Source organism: Gymnogyps californianus, chromosome 4 (assembly GCF_018139145.2).
Source record: "Gymnogyps californianus isolate 813 chromosome 4, ASM1813914v2, whole genome shotgun sequence".
NCBI lineage: Eukaryota > Metazoa > Chordata > Aves > Accipitriformes > Cathartidae > Gymnogyps > Gymnogyps californianus.
In genome coordinates, this window is record NC_059474.1 from 34,150,471 (window position 1) to 34,169,423 (window position 18,953).

At 37.6% G+C, this 18,953-nt stretch overlaps 1 protein-coding gene across 2 annotated transcripts in view; it reads right to left on the bottom strand.

The window, feature by feature from the left end:
• FGL1 (fibrinogen like 1) overlaps positions 1-9,453 on the bottom strand; it is a 30,098-nt gene extending 20,645 nt beyond the window's left edge. For both annotated transcript variants that reach the window (XM_050895847.1, XM_050895846.1), the window contains exons 1-4: positions 9,400-9,453; positions 8,237-8,318; positions 7,631-7,726; positions 4,328-4,403 (exon numbers count right to left, since the gene is read on the bottom strand). In XM_050895847.1, the coding sequence (XP_050751804.1) occupies positions 4,328-4,393 (66 nt within the window). In that variant the 5' untranslated portion in view covers positions 4,394-4,403; positions 7,631-7,726; positions 8,237-8,318; positions 9,400-9,453. The remainder of the gene's footprint in view (positions 1-4,327; positions 4,404-7,630; positions 7,727-8,236; positions 8,319-9,399) is intronic.
• Positions 9,454-18,953: the final 9,500 nt, after the last annotated feature.

An 18,953-nucleotide genomic window follows, 5' to 3' on the forward strand; every position in this document is an offset into this window, starting at 1 on the left:
TGCCACCAAAATATTTCTTGTCACTTTCTTGCTGCAGTGATTTTTTTTTCTTCTATCTGAAAAGCTGATACCATTCTGTAAGTTTCTGTGCAGCACAAACATGGTTCTGGTTAGACTGACTTCCGTGCAGTACCATTCACCACAAGTCCAAGAATAAACTTTGTGAATTAAACTAACAGTATTAATTAGAATCTGCATTTTGGGACTCTACTACATGCAGATTTTTTTCATAATTAATTTGTGGTACTAGTTAAAAAGCAGAGGAACTTCTGCTACTGTCAAGGAACATCCATATAAACCATGTCATGACTATGACCTGTTATTTCTGATAGAAACAAGTGTTGCAGGCCCCTTTGCTTTTTCACTAGAGAGGATACAATTCACTTTCAACAAATAGACAAATGAACTAGAGACATTTCAAGAGAATACTTGAAGATAAAAGAATCTATGTTCATGAGTTCAGTAAAATGGTTCCTAGCCATCGTGTTCCATTTGTCTGCAATATTTAGTCACACTGAAAAATTTGATGATCAGACCTTGCAGAACAATCCTGAATATAGGCTTCTGCTTTAAGTATTTCTGAAGCGTATAAGATGCTTGCTTTAATTCATACTTAACTGCAATCTAATATACATGGTGGAATAGAAGAATGGGGAATATACATGTGGCAGGACTGGGCAGTTTGTCAGTGACCTGTTCGAGAGGAAAAGGTTCAACTGCCTCTTTGGGTTTGGGCTGCCCATGTCAGGCTGCTTTGACAGCAGGTGTGTCTGCTGACTCCAACTGTCTGCTTGCTACCAGGTCCTGAGAAGCCATTAAGATGCTTAACCACAAGGAGGAGCTGTAAAGTAAGAGGCATGTTTACCAAACACTAACATTTTTAGAAGATTAGACAAAGCAGCCAATGACCTAATATCCCTAGAGTCCTATCTTATTTAAGAATACTCCCTGGAAAATCTTTTTCAGTTGTTGATAGCTATACGAGATCCCTAGCATACCCTCCTTCTAGCAGGAAACGAGAGAAGAAAATACTTAAAATATATGCACATACAGAGACAAACTTGCCACAGTGGCTTAGAGGGATGTTACTTGACCATAAGCACTGGTTAATGTGTGACATGTTGCATATTACAAAGAAAGGATGTACTATTATGCAGTCTTTCCAGGGTGATTGTCTCAACTTGTATCTGCAGCTTCATATAAACCCTTCACAAAAGTTGAGTTGAATTGGGAAATTCAGAAGAGGATTCCTTGACAGGTCTCTGCAAATTCTCAGACTAGTCCTGAGTGCATACAGAAAATTATGGAGAACCAGAAAGCTGCACAGTTGGGTTGAGAAAGAGTGAATAAATAATTAAAAAAAATATTTGCAGGCTCACCCTGATGAGTTAATGCTAACTATAGAAGTAAAGCTGTCAAAAAAACCATGTTAGCAGTCAGACCAAATATTAATCCTAATCATATTAAGAGTGATAAAGAAGCCACCATGCCACACTTACCAGTTTTACTGCAGCATTTGTTTATTGGGAAGGTTAGCCTGTATCAGTCTTAACTCAGCATTCACAACCTTGGAGAACATGGTAAAATACAGTATGAAAGACCTGGGTGATCCTGGAAATGGTGGCCCTTGTCGCCAGGCCCTTGCAATTTCATAGGCAAGACTTCAGGTGAGTAGTCTCTTTAACACATGGCAAGGTCTGAGCCACGAAGACCTACTTTCAGTTCTGAAGAGAGCACAAGTCTGCGCGTTGGGGGAGAGGCAGCTACAGGCAGCTAAGTGTGTTTCTTTCAGGTGTAGTGAAAATGCATCTATCAATTCACCTATTCATACTGCTAAAAGCCATTCTCCTACTGTGATTAAATTATATAGTAAAAGTACAGAACTTCTCAAAAAATATTATCATACCTTAGAAAAACTTGGTATCTAAATTCAGTATGACACTACTTCATATACCACCATAAAAGGTCCTTTTCTTTGAATCAAATTATACACAAGTCTGCAACAGGCTATATTATTATTCTTAACTTTGCATTTTAAATTGATCTTTTCTTTTTGTTTACTTAAAAATTGTGAATTAATTCATGAAAATGAAAAACTAACACTGAGCTGATTCTCATCTGCTTTACAGACAACACATTCATTATGGGGTGAACAGTAATATATCTACATTACATATGGCAATTTCCTGATGAAAAGGATTTAAGCTCACAGTGCTGGTAAATAGTAAGTCACAATCAAGAAATCACCAGCCATACCGAATAACTACACCATAAGAAAGAAATGACTGAGCAGAAAGAGAGTTTTGAAAGTAACCTACATATGAAAAGTACTGGTATCTGATACTTCGCTTTCTCTCCCTGACTCCAGCCTCCTCACTGATGTCTCTTTTTGTCAAATCCAGACAAATCCCATTACGCTTTGCTGCTGGTCAGCAAAACCACAATTCTCGTATTTGGAATTTCACACCTATTTTTCCCATGGGACAATCACGAGTTAACCGTGTAACTTCAGGGTAGATCAATGTGGCTTTTAGATCTGCAGGTTACCAGACTGTTCTTTTAATGTACTACTACACTTTTTCACAGGATAACTCCTTTAAAATCATTGGAGTTAAACCAGTGCACAGCTAGAGTAATATAGAAGCAAAATGTAACTTAGGGTTATATGAGTCAGCAGCTACAACATATTGCTATTCCTTTTGTTAGATATAGACCAAAGTTAAACTATTACAATGTTGAAATACTCAAAAAAATGTGAATTTGATTGTTACTGTCTCCAGTGGACAGTAGTGCCCACTGACTGAAACCAGACTGAACATAACCTGTTCTGTCTGTTTCAGTGAAGCAACTGTTTGTACTACACATTGAGAAGCAATTATCTAACAACTGCTGACAGCTCTGCTCTTGGACATGTGCTCCCATATTTAACCAGCTGCTGCAATTAATGTGCATTCACAGTCTTTATTTCATTATTGTGTGAATTATTTAGCAGCTAGTGACCTTCCATTAAAATTGATGCTATAAATTAGACTCAGAATACTTTATGAAAACTACAAAAGTACAAAATTTTTACTTGAGGTGTTATTTCCTATCTTTTTAGAATTTAAATTAACTCCAAAAAAATCTCTATTGAGATTAGTGTTTTAATAAGATTAAAATGTGAAAACTTAGAGAAAAATTTCAGAATGTTCCCAGTTTTTAGTCACAGGGTCAGCTAAAGCCCATAATATTCCAAATGAAAAATCGAAAGAAAGCAAATGCATTTCATTGTAATGCCTTTTTCTCAGTAGGCTTCTATAAAAATTAGTAATACTTTTCTCCACTGAGCAGAAGTGATTACAGAGGCAGGTGCTTCCTATTCTGCCCCTATAGAGCTACTTATCTGAACAAAAGGCTTCCATAAGATAATGTAAGCCACAAACAATGACGCTCACCTAGTTGTAAATTCAGCAACCACTTCCACCTAGGCAATTATGAATCAACAATTCAATCTCCCAGGTCCCTGCTAGTTAGGACCTGAATATCAAACTAGGAAGGACAGCCAAGACAGGCAGTACAGGACTGGTGAGGTTAGAAGTATTTTAAGCAGTGGAGTAAGTGTGATTGTGTTAAGAGTTTTTGTTGGAGAGGCACAATACATAGCAGAGGGTTTTGGGAGCTAGAAGTGAAGGAGCTTTGATCATTGTTTCTGAGTGTGAATTATAACATAGTAACACGGGAACAATTAAGAATAGGAAACTGTGGATCTTATTTGAGAAAAAGTTTTATAGCAAGTGGACAAGGTAGAAAAGGAAGAAACATTCTTCATCCTGAGTGCCAATGACCAGAAATACTACTGCTGCATCCACCGCTTTAGGAGTTCCTGGGTTTTGCCTCTCTGTAAGTATGCTGCTCAAAACTAAAGGTGTTATTCTGAGTTAGCATTACCCCTGAACGTTAGTATAACTGTTTTGTGTGCCTTCTGTACAATGTGCTTGTTAATGCATCATATGATACCTTTTTTAGCAAAGATATTCTATCGCCTCCTATTTCATGTCAGATCCAGCATCAAACTGACTGGATTTCTTTCTTCAGTGCTATTGCCCAGTCGTTGATCTTCCATTGTATATTGATGCATTTGTTTCCTCTTTCCTTATTGGAAACTTGACCCCACTGAACATCATTTGAGGTTATTTCCCCAGTCTTTCAGTCTTGTTCTGCATTCTAATCTTTTATGTCAAAGGTTCTGCCATCCCATGTAGCTGAGATACATTGTAAGCACTATGGAGGACAACATATGAAATATTTAGAAGAAACTCTATAGGCAAATTCAATTACTAGAACTTACAGAGCTGCCAATGGCATCCATCAAGCTAGCTGCAAGGACAAAATCAATCATTATCAAAATCTTCATTCTTTGGAAGCTGTGAAGTAGAGGAACAAATGAAATACTAGTTAACTTAGACATTAAAATTAAATATTTACACCTGACATCTTAAATTTTATTTGAAATAATTATTATTATAACCTGTAATTATTTTCTTACATATTGTAAATATAATGTATATTTAGACTTCATTACAAATGTCTAAAATAGTCTGATCAAGTACAACTCCAAAACCCAGTAAAAACAGAATTTATCCTTTTAGGCCACTTTGTATCAGAGCTCTCCATGTATTTTAGGACAGCTATTTAAGATTCAAACCCACGCATTTTATTGTGAAACAAGATAAAAGCAAAATAGCATTTTAAAATGCTCTGAAAAGCAGGGCAATATTTCTTCTTGGCCCTTTAAAGTTGGGAGAAAGCTCTCTGTTATATTCAAGTAATTAAAATCTGAATTGGGCTAGTTGTCCTTGAATTAAAGAAGATTTGTGCAGCTTCTGTGTGCCAGGAGAAGATGGAGGTAACTTTACTGTTATAGGGTAATTTTGGGGGAAAAATGCATACTAGTTATCAGCTTTTATTGTAGTGGTGACAAGGATGACATCTTTCAACTGATAGCTATGCATACTTTGTACTGTATGACCCATAGCATTTTAAATCCCATTATTTCATACGAAAATTATTTTATATGCCAAAAACAATCACCATTGCATCTCACTGCCTTGCAAACATTAGCTGATATAACTTCACAATTTTCTGTAAGGTACATGTGTGCTTTTCAGCTCACAGATGAGAAACCAAGGCCTCCAATTACTAAAATATTTACATAGATTATACATGAACCAATTCTAAATTGATTAGTTAAACTGCTGCAAGCTATCAACTGAGGAATGTTTTTTTTTTTAACTTAAAATATTTTCATTTAGCATATGCTAATGCCTGTTTAAACCAAAATATGTCTACTCTGCTTTTTCTACTTATTAAACTAAATCAGCTAACTACATTTTAAAACATTTGTGGTTAGACAAAGCATAAGACCTATAACAGAGATTAATAATTCAATGTCAGCATGTGCTTATTGAAACACCAACTTTATGGAAATATCCACACATGTTTCTACAGGATTTAATATAAAACACCAGTGGAACTTTGGCAGACTGTGCTTTTTACTGTACAAAGATAAGCAAGGTGCTTATGTGAAGTATGTTTTTAAGTTCTTGTAAAATTGGACAAGTCCAACTTTATTTTCACCAGTCTCTGAAAACCTCATGCAAGAGTACAAATTACAGCCCAGCCAAATTTCAGGTTTTCAACACCTACCTATAAAATACTTAGGATGCTTTTTTAAATTACAGTTATCTTATTTAAGTAAGCAACATTTTTTTTATTTTTAGTTCTGAGTTTTGCTGATTTGAAAGCATCATATTGAAAGCATAGAGTTGTGAGGCCCAAGTATATCTGTATAAAGCTCATTATACCACTTCTTGCACTAGACTGATGCAGACACAAGGTGTTGAGGGTACTCTGTACCCATTGACTCATTTTACAGACACCTCAGAAGGTTTCTTTAAGCGTTTTGGACACATGCAACATCTACCATTAAGCTGCAAAGCACTATGCTAAGCTGATGTCTATCTCTAAGGATTCCAAAGGAATCCATTAAAAATTACCTATAAAATGTTTCTTGAGTAGAAAGTGTGAACTGCAAATCTTGGGCTGAGTTATTTCTATGCCATAAAATTTCTGAATTTTAAGTTGTAAGTTGTTTTTCATGCTAACCAAATAAATATTATATCATTTGAATTAGAAACTTTACCATAATTCAATGCAACAAGTTCTGCTACTGTTTGAAGTGGTGAATCCTATGAATTTCAGGCTTAAAAAGGGGGGGGGGGGGGGGGGGGGGGGGGGGGGGCGCAGAATCTGCAAGAATTGCCTGGCATTGAATTCTGTTATTAATTTAGATTTCAGACATTTCTGCCATGATAAAACATGCACTTTCACCTTATGACAGCAGTAATTATGGCTGTTGCAGCCACCACTGTTTTGAAAGCAGCTGTTGCCATCTGTTGCAACGACACTGTCTGTGAGAGGAGTGACCAAAGAGTACGTTAGCTATCTGGACAGCCTGCAAACGATCTATCTCTGTTAATTGCTGTCCTGACTCCATGCATATCTTAAATATGTTTTCTGAGAGAGAAGGGACTATATTTTTTTCACTGGAAGATTCATATTTAACTGTTCTGCTTCATTCTCTGTTATTTTCATTATAAAAGCACACTGTTCTCCATCACATTAGTCTTAATATTCAAACTTTCTATCATGATTTCACTGACTGTGAATGCCTGAATACTGCAATCAATCTTAAAAGGGTTGCACAGCTTTACAACAGTATTCTAATTTTTTTTAAAAAGACTATCAAGTAAATCTTGAGTACTATTCAGAGAAATTTATGTTACTAAAAAAAAAAAAAAAAAGACGACTATCAGGCACAATCAAGGCAGATCACATCCCTTACAGCATGTGTGAGCTACTATAAGCAAGCTGCACAAAAGGAACGAAGAGCTGAGGAGTGTAGAGTGTGTGCAGTTGGTTTGGTTTGTCATCTTCAGATGAAGTCACCTTTCTATTTAAAGGATGCCTCTTTCTAAAGCATGTTCCTGTTGTGGGGAACTTCGTAAGGGCTGCGCTTGGAAGACAACTTTGCATGTATCAGCTTTAGCACTGAACTAAGATATGCTCAAAAGACATATCGAAATACAGGAATAGTCTCATAAATAAAATTCTAGATGTGATGATTTAAATACATTGCTCAAGATATTTTAATCCTGGAATTTAATTTTTAAGAAAGGAAGTTGGACAGTAAACCCAAGATGGATTATTGATCCTGTAGTCACTGACAATATGAGCTCACTATGATCGTAAGAGAATTAAGAGGCGTATAAAGAGGGAGCAACTGAGAGCTCCATTTGGCAGACCTGCCATCAGTCAGAAACAGGGAAGACACTGAAACAGAGAGGACACAGGAAAAAAAACACAGAGTGGACCTGAAGTAGGAACAAGGGTTGGGGGGACCAAAATCTTTGTGCTGTTGTCCTCCCAAAAAAGGAGAAAGGTCAAGAAGGCTAGGAAGAGACATGAAAACTCAAGCTCTGAAAGGAAATGGCTGACCTAACGGTGTTTCTCTCCTTCTGTCACTGCCCAGCAGGGAGACCCAGACAAGGTAGAGGACAGTGAACAGTGCTGATCCTGGAAGGGGCAGTACCTTGTATGTTTGAGCCAATTTCTCAGCAGATATAAACTCCCGTAGTTTATCTGATCCCACAGTTGCAGTCACATGAGATTCACTGAGTGGTCAACCCTACAGTGATAAGAAAAGTGGTAAATAGGGTCAAGCCCCATATATGTTCAAAGTGCTTTGCATACACTAACTGAATCAACAGGTTCAGTCTCAGAATTAATGTGGGTAACTGTTTACTTAGTTTTCCACATTTCTACAAAAAGTTTCAGAAAAGGTTGTATTAGTAACAGTTCTCTGAAAGTGTACATCCATGCTCCCTGGTAATATGTAAAGCCAAAGTTCTGTTCAAGGGAAGCTTAAAATCTTGCTCTAGGAAGACTGCTTTGAAAGTCAGTTTCTTAAACTAATTTCTCCACTCATTTAAATATTTACCCTGGTTGTAATATAGCTATCTAAAATGCATTATCCAGAAATGTATGTGGAGATTAAAATAATTAAAAATGTAGGGAGAGAATACAGCCACTGATAAACATTCACACACAATGCAATAAAGACACTCACTCAAAAAAAAATGCAAAAAATTTACAAATCTTAATCCATGTCACAGATGAAAACAATTGCATAACTTACCAAATATTTTTGTGTTGCTGATGCTAGTGAATCCAAAGAGTTAATAAGTGCTGAGAGACTTCCAAGACTTTTGTTATAATACCTGTGTTGGTTTAACGAAAACAAAAAAACAAATTTGTGCAGGGGAGATCCCTTTCCAGGAAAAGCTTAATCTCAGACAGTAGACATGTGGATTAATTATGACACATCATGACAGAGTGAGAAAACCTTAGTGTAATATTTTCAAGTTGAAAGCACAAGCCCTTAACAGTTAGCCGAAAAAAAGAATCACTTTCTGTTCTAATAAAATTGAAGTTTAAGGGCAACTCTTGTGAAACTTTGAAATTTTATCCATATGAGATTACTCATTTACTATTCAAAGATTACCCCTGGAATATGCACTTGCACAGCTGTGCAGAAAGATTTCTCCAAAGCTATGGAATAAAAATTCTAGAAAGGTAATTTTTTCCTTCTCTGTGCCTGGGCTTTCTTTACAGGCTACTCAGACAATCAATCCTATGTTCAAATTTCCCCTAAATTTGATGTTTTTCCAAGTCTTTCAATAACAAGTTACTAAATAGATTTGATGACATTAGAGAAACTCTGTGCTATGAAAATTTTGAACGGTCAGCCTGTTCTCTTGTTCTTGAATTCTGGACACGGCAACCTAGATGGAATTCAGATGCCTATTTCTGTTTGTACAGTGTCAATAAGAATTGCATTGCTAATAAATACAATAATAATAGGAGAGAATCTGCCAAAAGGACAGATAATGACCTGAAAGATTTTTGTTTGCTTTCTTAAAATTCAAACTGGTTTTAATGATTAAACTCATGCACAAGTTTTGCTTTGTTTTAAATAGGTAGTGTTACAAAAATTGCCCCATTTTCCTCATCTGAAAAATGGACAATAATTCATGATTTGATCTACTTGTAGGCTTAAAAAGCAGCCTTGTTCATACAGCCATACATTATTTTAAATTTAGAAACTACAGATTTGAATATGAGGTTTATTAACTAGCTAGATATCATAGCAAAATAGCTAGATCCTGCTAAAACATTCATACATTGTTAGCAACATTGCACCAGTTACATGGCCTTCAAAAACATATTACTTTTAAACCGTAACTATAGCAATTACCCCAAATTCTTCCTTCTTCCCTCACAGGTACCTAAAATGTTTACCTTTACCCTCTGGACAGAACTGAAAGTTGTTAAATCTTCTTAAGCTAACGCAAAGAATTCCAGAGCCCTTCCCAGGCTGCGATTGTTTTTGCTATTAAATTCTGTAGAGTTGAGGCTTACATCTGCTATGAGTCACTGGGCAGGAATGTTACTGAGAAGTTGCAGTTATCAAGACTAAATTGCAACATAAGAAGGAGAAGACAGTAATTCTGTGCCTAACACAACACTTCTGACATAAAAATAGACCAAAAATAACAAACGATCATCCATTCCCTTTCACTGCTCTGATCCAGGAAATTGCTCTCAGCATCATATTTGGCTATATACTCCAGTGCGTTCCTGAGTCAAAGCCTAAATCTCTTAGGCTTCAGAGATATAGAGAGAGCATAACTGACTCAACTGATTTAGAAATAAAACATAATCACTCAGACTAGAAGTTACCAGTTGGAGGTGATAAAATAAAAAGCAATCAGCTAAAAAACCCGCCAAAATAACAAATATAGTACGGACAAAGAATCTTGTTTGATGTAAGTCAGTATTTTTTAGCTAAATTGGAAGGCACTCAGAAGCACATGATCTCAGTGACTTAGTTAGACAAAATCACTTTCTATATAAGCTTTTTAGAGCCAGATGAATACATCAAAGAATGTTTTAGAATGCGATTTGTTTTGAGTGCTTGCCCTCCTCCTATGTTGGCTCTTCCCAAAAAGTTCAATAAATGAGTATGCTTAAAGGAATGCTTCTGGAAAAAGTGAACTCTTAAGGAAATATTGAACAAAAGCAGTAAAAGGAGTTTTACATTCCACAATATAAATATTCACACCATCAACTTCCTTTTGAAGACTAATACTTGTTGCGCACTTCCTCTGAATAATTTCTGGTGTATTATTTGGAATCTGTTTACCTGGAAGTATTTCTCTTTACTAATTACATTACACCAACTAATTAACTTCATATTCTGGATTTCAAATATTTAATAATTGCAATAAATTTCTCATGAGTAGCCTACACTAAGAATAATTTGAAAATTCAAAATCATTCAGCAAGTCATTTTTACTGAGAATCTTACTACGGCTAATGACTTTTGCAAGGAGGGAAATACCTTTTCATAGCATAACTCTTAACCAATCGTTACTCAGTGGGTGGGCTCTGAATATAGAAAGTGGAAAAAAGGCATGGCATTTTAAACTCGGATTTATTAACCATTCAAACAATTTATTAAGGGTTACAAGTAGATTCTCCATCACTTGAAGTCTTTAAACAAAGACTAGATGGCTAAAATGTATGGCTGTGGTTCAGTTAAACAAGAATTATACACAGCGTCAAGTCAGAGATTTGTGTTATTCAAGAAGTCTACAGGCTACCCATCATCAGAATGATCTCGCAAGAATAAACATACTAAATAGAAGACTCTCAAAGAGTATACAAATGGAAGTCATATAAGCACAAAAGGAAGAGAGAAAGGTCTTTCTTAGACCTGTTGGGTACATCCAGTACTGACAACGGGCAAATGTTGTAGACCTTAACGCGGCCAGTAAAGACCTGGCTGTTCACACAAATCTTATTCAGATTTGCTGCTCTTGAGAGAGTTTGCACAGAAGTGAAGCAAAATATGGCAAGGATCATTAATTACTCTTTTAGCAGTTTTTTGGACAAAAGTATGTATAAAGGATAAAATGCTGTTCCTCACTTCTACACTAAATCAACATGTTTATTACTTCCCATAAGCAAGGTAAAAACAGTCAGTTGTATTAAATCCATCTTATATCTTTTGTGGATGTTTAAAAGAAATAGCTAGCACAAGAAATCAGTGGTCTTTTTTCCCATCGTATTAGCACTTTCAGCTGAGTACCTCCCCAGGTATTTTCTCTGACAGAAGTTCAACAGCTTTGGGCTGGTGGACAAAAAACTGAATATGAGCCGGCAATGTATGCTCGCAGCCCAGCAAGCCAACCATATCCTGGGCTGCATCAAAAGAAGCGTGGCCAGCGGGTTGAGGGAGGTGATTCTGCCCCTCTACTCCACTCTTGTGAGACCCCACCTGGAGTACTGTGTTCAGCTCTGGGGCCCCCAGCACAGGAAAGACATGGACCTGTTGGAGCGAGTCCAGTGGAGGGCCACGAAGATGATCAGGAGGCTGGAGCAACTCCCCTATGAGGACAGGCTGAGAGAGTTGGGGTTGTTCAGCCCGGAGAAGAGAAGGCTCCGGGGAGACCTTCTAGCAGCCTTCCAGTACCTAAAGGGGGCCTACAAGAAAGCTGGAGAGGGACTTTTTACAAGGGCATGTAGTGATAGGACAAGGGGTAATGGCTTTAAACTGAAAGAGCATAGATTTAGATCAGATGTAAGGAAGAAGTTCTTTACTGTGAGGGTGGTGAGGCACTGGAACAGGCTGCCCAGAGAAGTTGTGGATGCCCCCTCCCTGGAAGTGTTCAAGGCCAGGCTGGATGGGGCTTTGAGCAACCTGGTCTAGTAGAAGGTGTCCCTGCCCATGGCAGGGGGGTTGGAACTAGATGATCTTTAAGGTCCCTTCCAACCCAAACCATTCTATGATTCTAAAATCAGCAAACGGAAGATAAGGTGTTCATAATATCATCCTTTTATCATTCAGACTGAAAAGAAGTTGCAAGCACACAAGAAGCTTTCATAGTACAAGGAACCACTGTTTTTTCCCTGATAAGCTGTAATGCAGGTGTTAAGCACCATTTATGAAACATAAAGCTTTACTTTTTCTCGTGTGTATGATTTTTATCCAGGAAAGTTTTAAATCACCTTCAGCTGTCACGTAGAAATATGGAAGGGTCAAAGATTGTACAACCACATGGTAACTCGGTGTTTGTCAAAATGTACTTTCATTCCATCTGTTACAAATTAATTTGTTTATGCTCTTCTCTGCATTGTTTTAGTTTGTGTAATGTTGAGGATAAAATAGAAAACATGTAACAGACTCCATTCTAGGATTGGCTGAAATCACATATTTGAAAATGTGCATTCAGCATTGTATATCCAACAAGATGATAATTAAATGGTCTTTCACATATGCTAAACAGTAACAATAATAAAATGAAAATACTTTTAAATGGAATATGCTGCTTGGTTTCATAACTTAGACACTAGGCTTTTTTCCGAAGGAAAAAAAAATAAAAACAAAAACAACCCCCCCAAAAAACCCAACCTGACTAACTCCATCAAAATTATGATGTCTGAGTAAATTTAACTTTGGGGGGTGTTATTTTTTAACATATAAAGTAGTAGCAATGTGTTACTTCCATAATAATATTTTGTTACTGAAACAGAACAGAGCTGAAATCAAAGATAAGCCAAACTCAGCTTTATGACTAAAAATCTCTCTATGTCCATGTTTTTAAAGGTAGCCTCCTTTCCAAAAGTAAGTGTATATTTTTTTATAGACTGACTTAAGAATTGCATAGTATGTTTACAAGAAAATCTGGTTGTTATCGTAATTGACAATGTGCCAGTTACCAGAATACTATTATATCTTCCCACTGTAAGTGTATTCCACAAATAAAAGCATTGCGTAAGAGCTTCACACACATAATGCTGTGCGTGTTTGCATAGCTGACTGACATGTTAAATGGCTTCAGTGTTCCAGGGCAGACTACTGATGAAAGCGAGTACAACTCTATCTGCTTGAGTGGAGTTACTTCAGATTGTTCAACAGTTCACTTCAACTATATTTACATAAGAGGTGGCCCACACATTCAAGAGAATAAAATGATCAAAAAACTACACTGGATTTAGTCAACAGTTTGGACTGCTGTAAAAAATTATATCCACTAAGCTTTTGAAAGTTAAATATAGTTGTTAGCTGTTAATATTTTATGTTTATTTGGAGACACATATCAAAAAACAGAGTACGTCGTACTTACTTCTGCATTAATAGATTCTCAAGGTTGCTTCTTACTAAAGCAATTTGGCATTTCAGGATTCCTTTGGAATAATCTATATCAGTTTAACGTGAGTCCTACTTAGGCAAAAGACAGCAACTCTTTTTCATGGACTGTCTCATTTACATACAAGAAGCTTGCACCAAAGTATTAAAATAGCCACAAAACAAGATCAAATTAAAGTGACATGCTCTTGGCAGTACAAATCCCTAAAATTCATGAGATGTTGATGATGGACCTCCTTGATGCAGTTCTGTTTATTCACAGGGAAGTATATGAAGAAGTCCTGTTGTACCAAACACAACAGAAATCAACAAAAGGAAACAGCATCATTGTTCACTATTCCAATTCTCCACTTACTCAGTACCACCTTTTTCTGAGGGTTACTGATTTTTTTTGTCTCTCTCTAGGACATTGTTGCCTTCTTCCTGTATCTCAGTTTTCTGCCTCTTTCATTCCACTGACATGCATAGTTCCATGAGGTAATATCCAGTGTCACTGCAGTAGTCTTCAGGCATGCTACCTTAGTGTACATGATCCATCACAGGCTTCCATCTTTGAAGCAGACAGTGGCCATTATTGTTTCACTTGCCTATTCCTTTAAGGAATATTGTGCACTCGCTTATGCGTGACAGCCATCTCTCTCATACAATTTATTAGCAATATTTTATTTTTTCAATGTCAGACGAGTTAAGAGTGCTACAAGCCAATACTTTGCTTACTTTTGGACAAATAAGAAACTTCAGGATATTTTAAAGCTCTTGATTCTTTTAATATGCTGTCTTCAAAATGCGTGCCACAATCCTAATGAAAGCAGTGGTAGAAACAGATTACACCAAAAATACAGAAGTCCATCTATAAACTTATGAAGATTTCACCTACTATATAAATACATTGCACAGAGTGACCAGGGCCTACGACTGCAACCTGAAGCATATGAATAACAGATCTCTAAAACTTGCATAATCACACGATGAATTTGAAATGTTAGGGCAATAAATGTAATTCTCTGATAAGGCCAAGAGATAAGCAGAAAAGAACTTCCTACTTACTCTGAAATGACAGAATGAATGCACTTTATTTTTTGTTGTATGGGTATAATCTGCAACAATAAAATCCAGTTTTTAAATAATTCACCTCATTTTTGTGTAGTATTCTAAGTAACAGGTGCATAATTTAGTCATTTCAGTAATTTCATAATCTGTCATTTCAGATACACAATACAGAAATCAGCAACACACCTTCATTATCATGAATGATAAGATCAGCAAATTCAACATATTTAGACGTTATTTTATCACACTCCAAATATGGCAACCCCCCCCCAATTCTTATTAGAAATATAAAATGACCAGTCCCTCCCATCTTTTTTCAACAGACAGTAGCAAAGACAGTATTACTAGCATAGATAGAACACGTCACAGAAGTTAGAGATCTAACAAACGTCTAGATCTGTACACATCTCCTTTGCAGAATATAGAAAAATGGTGGATTTGGTGAAGGCCCAGAGTAATTTTTTTAAAAATTATCACAATAAGTTCCATTGCTGGTGTTTGGCTTCTATTCGTTAACCCCAAGATCATAACAAACATGAATTAAGCTATGTTGTGAGGAAATGTATATGGCAGACAAGTGACTTGCTCAAGATCTTTGTGCTAGAGCCAAGAAGACAGCAGTCCATAACCTTCTGCCTTACTCACAAGAACAACTTGCATACCTTGCCTTCTCCTCTGACTGCCTCCTTTACCCATGAAGCTTCCTGCTGGCCCCAGTTTTCCTTTTCTTCTCCCCAAATACATCCTTCTCCTATATTCTACTCTGCAAAAAGTATGTAATCTCTTTGGAAAGATGCACCAACTAATCTCTCTTCCTCAGTATTTATCAATTTAATGTTGTTATCCATCTGTACCAACCCTAATCAACAGTATAACTGGAACCACTTAGCACCAAATCTCTACTATCCCTTTTAACATCAGGGAAAAAAAAAAAAAAAAAAGAAAAAGGAACCACAAAAGCAATTTTATTAGAAATGTGACAGAGAGATTTACATTACAAAGTTATTTAAAACACTTCAAAGTTACTCTAATTTAAATCCTTGCATAAATATATATATATATCAGAAAATCAACTCAGAAAAGCAAATATCTATTTAAAAAACATTATTGCCAGAGGATGAAATGCAGGATATCATAAAATTAATCAGCTCTGTGTAGCTACAGTGGAACTCCTTATGTGGCGGGTTGACCCTGGCTGGATGCCAGGTGCCCACCAAAGCCGCTCTATCACTCCCCTCCTCAGCTGGACAGGGGAGAGAAAATAAAACAAAAGGCTCGTGGGTCGGGATAAGGACAGGGAGATCACTCACCAATTACCGTCACGGGCAAAACAGACTCGACTTGGGGAAAAATTAGTTTAATTTATTGCTAGTCAAATTAGAGCAGGATAATGAGAAATAAAACCAAATCTTAAAACACCTTCCCCCCACCCCTCCCTTCTTCCCAGGCTTAACTTTACTCCTGATTTTTCTCTACCTCCTCCCCCCCGAGCGGTGCAGGGGGACGGGGAACGGGGGTTTGGGTCAGTTCATCACACCTTGTTTCTGCCGCTCCTTCCTCCTCAGGGGGAGGACTCCTCACACTCTTCCCCTGCTCCAGCGTGGGGTCCCTCCCATGGGAGACAGTCCTCCATGAACTTCTCCAACATGCGTCCTTCCCACGGGCTACAGTTCTTCATGAACTGCCCCAGCATGGGTCCTTTCCACAGGGTGCAGTCCTTCAGGAACAGACTGCTCCAGCGTGGGTCCCCCACGGAGTCACAAGTCCTGCCAGCAAACCTGCTCCAGCGTGGGCTCCTCTCTCCACGGGTCCACAGGCCCTGCCAGGAGCCTGCTCCAGCACGGGCTTCCCACGGGGTCACAGCCTCCTTCAGGCATCCGCCTGCTCCGGCGTGGGGTCCTCCACGGGCTGCAGGTGGATATCTGCTCCACCATGGACCTCCATGGGCTGCAGGGGGACAGCCTGCCTCACCATGGTCTTCACCATGGGCTGCAGGGGAATCTCTGCTCCGGCGCCTGGAGCACCTCCTCCTCCTCCTTCTTCACTGACCTTGGTGTCTGCAGAGCTGTTCCTCTCACATCTTCTCACTCCTCTCTCTCACTGCAACTGCTACACCCCTGTAACTTCTTTTCCCTTTCTTAAATACGTTATCCCAGAGGCGCTACCACTGTTGCTGATTGGCTCAGCCTTGGCCAGCGGCGGGTCCATCTTGGAACCTGCCGGCATTGACTTTATTGGACACAGGGGAAGCTTCTAGCAGCTTCTCACAGAGGCAACCCCTGTAGCCCCCCCGCTACCAAAACCTTGCCACGCAAACCCAATACACCTTATAATAACTTTTTTATAAAAAGTCAACACATACTAGATTATGAACGTAAAGCCATGTAATTATTAGGAAATTTTTATTTTTCTGGATCAGATGTTCACTATCAAACTGCACAGTGGCTATAAAATGACCTACAACTTTGGCAGATTTTTTCCGTTTAAAGAAATACGAACACATATGAAAATAAAAATTAGGTGGCTTTGAAGAATTCACTGTAGCTTTTATATGCTAACTATTTTAATGCTGATATGTTTTCAACATAACTGAAGCCATACAGTGTAGAGAAAGCACTTAGTTATGAATATGCAGGAATGACTGCTATCAGATACATTTTAGTTTCCAATTACAAAAGAAAAAAGTAGAAAGTATCTACAACCTTTTCCTCTTAGAATGAACTCTCAAATAGTTGTACAGTATCTTTGATTCTGTACACTCAGAACCAAGGAAAATAAAAAATAAAAAATTATTTGTTTAATTGCAAAATGGAAAAAAAAATCTGGGGCTAGGCAGAGAGGCATGAGAATTCTTGATTCCGAACACTTCTTTATAACGTGTGGTGGGGTTGCTTATTTCTTTCATATTCTTGTCCTTTGATTCAATTCAGAGGGAGAAATTTATGTGGTATTTCTAAGCTATCTAATTATTTTATCGCACCTTTTAATTTTTTTTTGTTTCAGTGTAGCACATATTTAGGTTGTGACTCCAGAAATCTAAATAGTGTGGAAGTGGCTAGACAATATCATGATATACAATGACCACCCAAGATACTATGAATTAAAGGTTGTTCTTACTCACTTTTCTGAGGAATCTGCAGATATGCCTATTGAAGTCACATCTGTCATTTCAGAACAACCGACGTGTTTTGTTTCTTCTTGGAATGCTTTTGTTAGCCAAGGAATAAACTGAAGATGTTACTGGACTGGAAATAGAAAAAAATTAAATAGATGAGACTATGTAACTAAGAGTACAGTGTATCAAATATAACGTTGAACTAAACAACAAACAAAGAGGGACATCTAGATTAAGCACCATATTTGTAGGTTCGTTGTGAAACTGGATCTTAATTTCTTAACAGTGAAATACTACTTATGACTTTGCTAACTTCTGTGCTATAGAGACCTCTTTTAAAATGGTTTTCAAAATCGGCTTTAACAGAGTCTGACTTCAAAGGGGACAATGAGAAAAATGTGGTCCTAGGGCTTCTAGGCAGGGCAACAGTGGTGCTCCTGAAGTGTTTTGGTTGTGTGAAATAAGCATGCTTAATAAAACAAAACTGGTTATGCCTCGGGGCTCCATCCCATCACTTTCTAGCACTAGGTTTGATACCAGTCACTAACATTTTACTAGAATGTAATACCTCGAGTGCGTGTAATAGCAAATATTACAGACTGATGAGATAATAGCAGTATCAACAGGATTACTTTCCCCACCCCTATGGATGTGGGGAAGGTTTAGAACAGGAATCCTGTCCATGCTTCAGCTGAGATTCAGGCGCTTTTCCGAGGTCTGACCAGGTTAGCTAATACCTAGCTCCCAATTACTCTTCTTTCCTTTATTGCTTCCGATGGCTATTATGTTTGAGTGGATCATCAAAAATTGCTTTCTTCTTCACTGGTAGTGAATTGGCTAATCCTTGACCAGCCTAATGCTTGGCTTTGGGGTCTTAAATGCCTGTGCCTCTGCCCTACACAGACCCCACAGGGATAAGTGGACACTTCATCTTCCTGTATAAATCAACTCAAAACTCTTTGTTAATGCCTTCAAAAGATCTTTCCAATCTAATGTTAGGCAAAGAAAGAAAAACTACCTTTAGTATAGTAGCCTGATAGTCACTTAGTAGCCATACTATGGTAGACTAATCATTTTTGGCCAGTTTCATTTTTGCAGCAAAAACCTCTTTGTCACAAAATCAGCAAAAAAGCAGACAATTACTATTTGAACCGAATGCCCTATTAATTACTGCCTTTGTTTCAGGGCCTTTAAAAATCTCTCTCCCCAACGACTCCTCACATCCCCTCTGTCTCAGTAAAACTTTAATCCTTCACTTCTTCTTGTCTCTAGTCCTTACATGCCTGTATTTTGTTTGCTTTCTTTCCTTTCACTCTGGAATAATAAAGTAAAATTAACAAGATACAGCCAGCAGATGTGCAAGGAAAAAATCATCACATGTCTCTGACATAGCTTTCAATCTTAATTGAATTGGGCTATCTCAAAGATAATCCATTCAGTTTCTGTGAGGGTGAATTCATTAGCATGTCTGCTGAT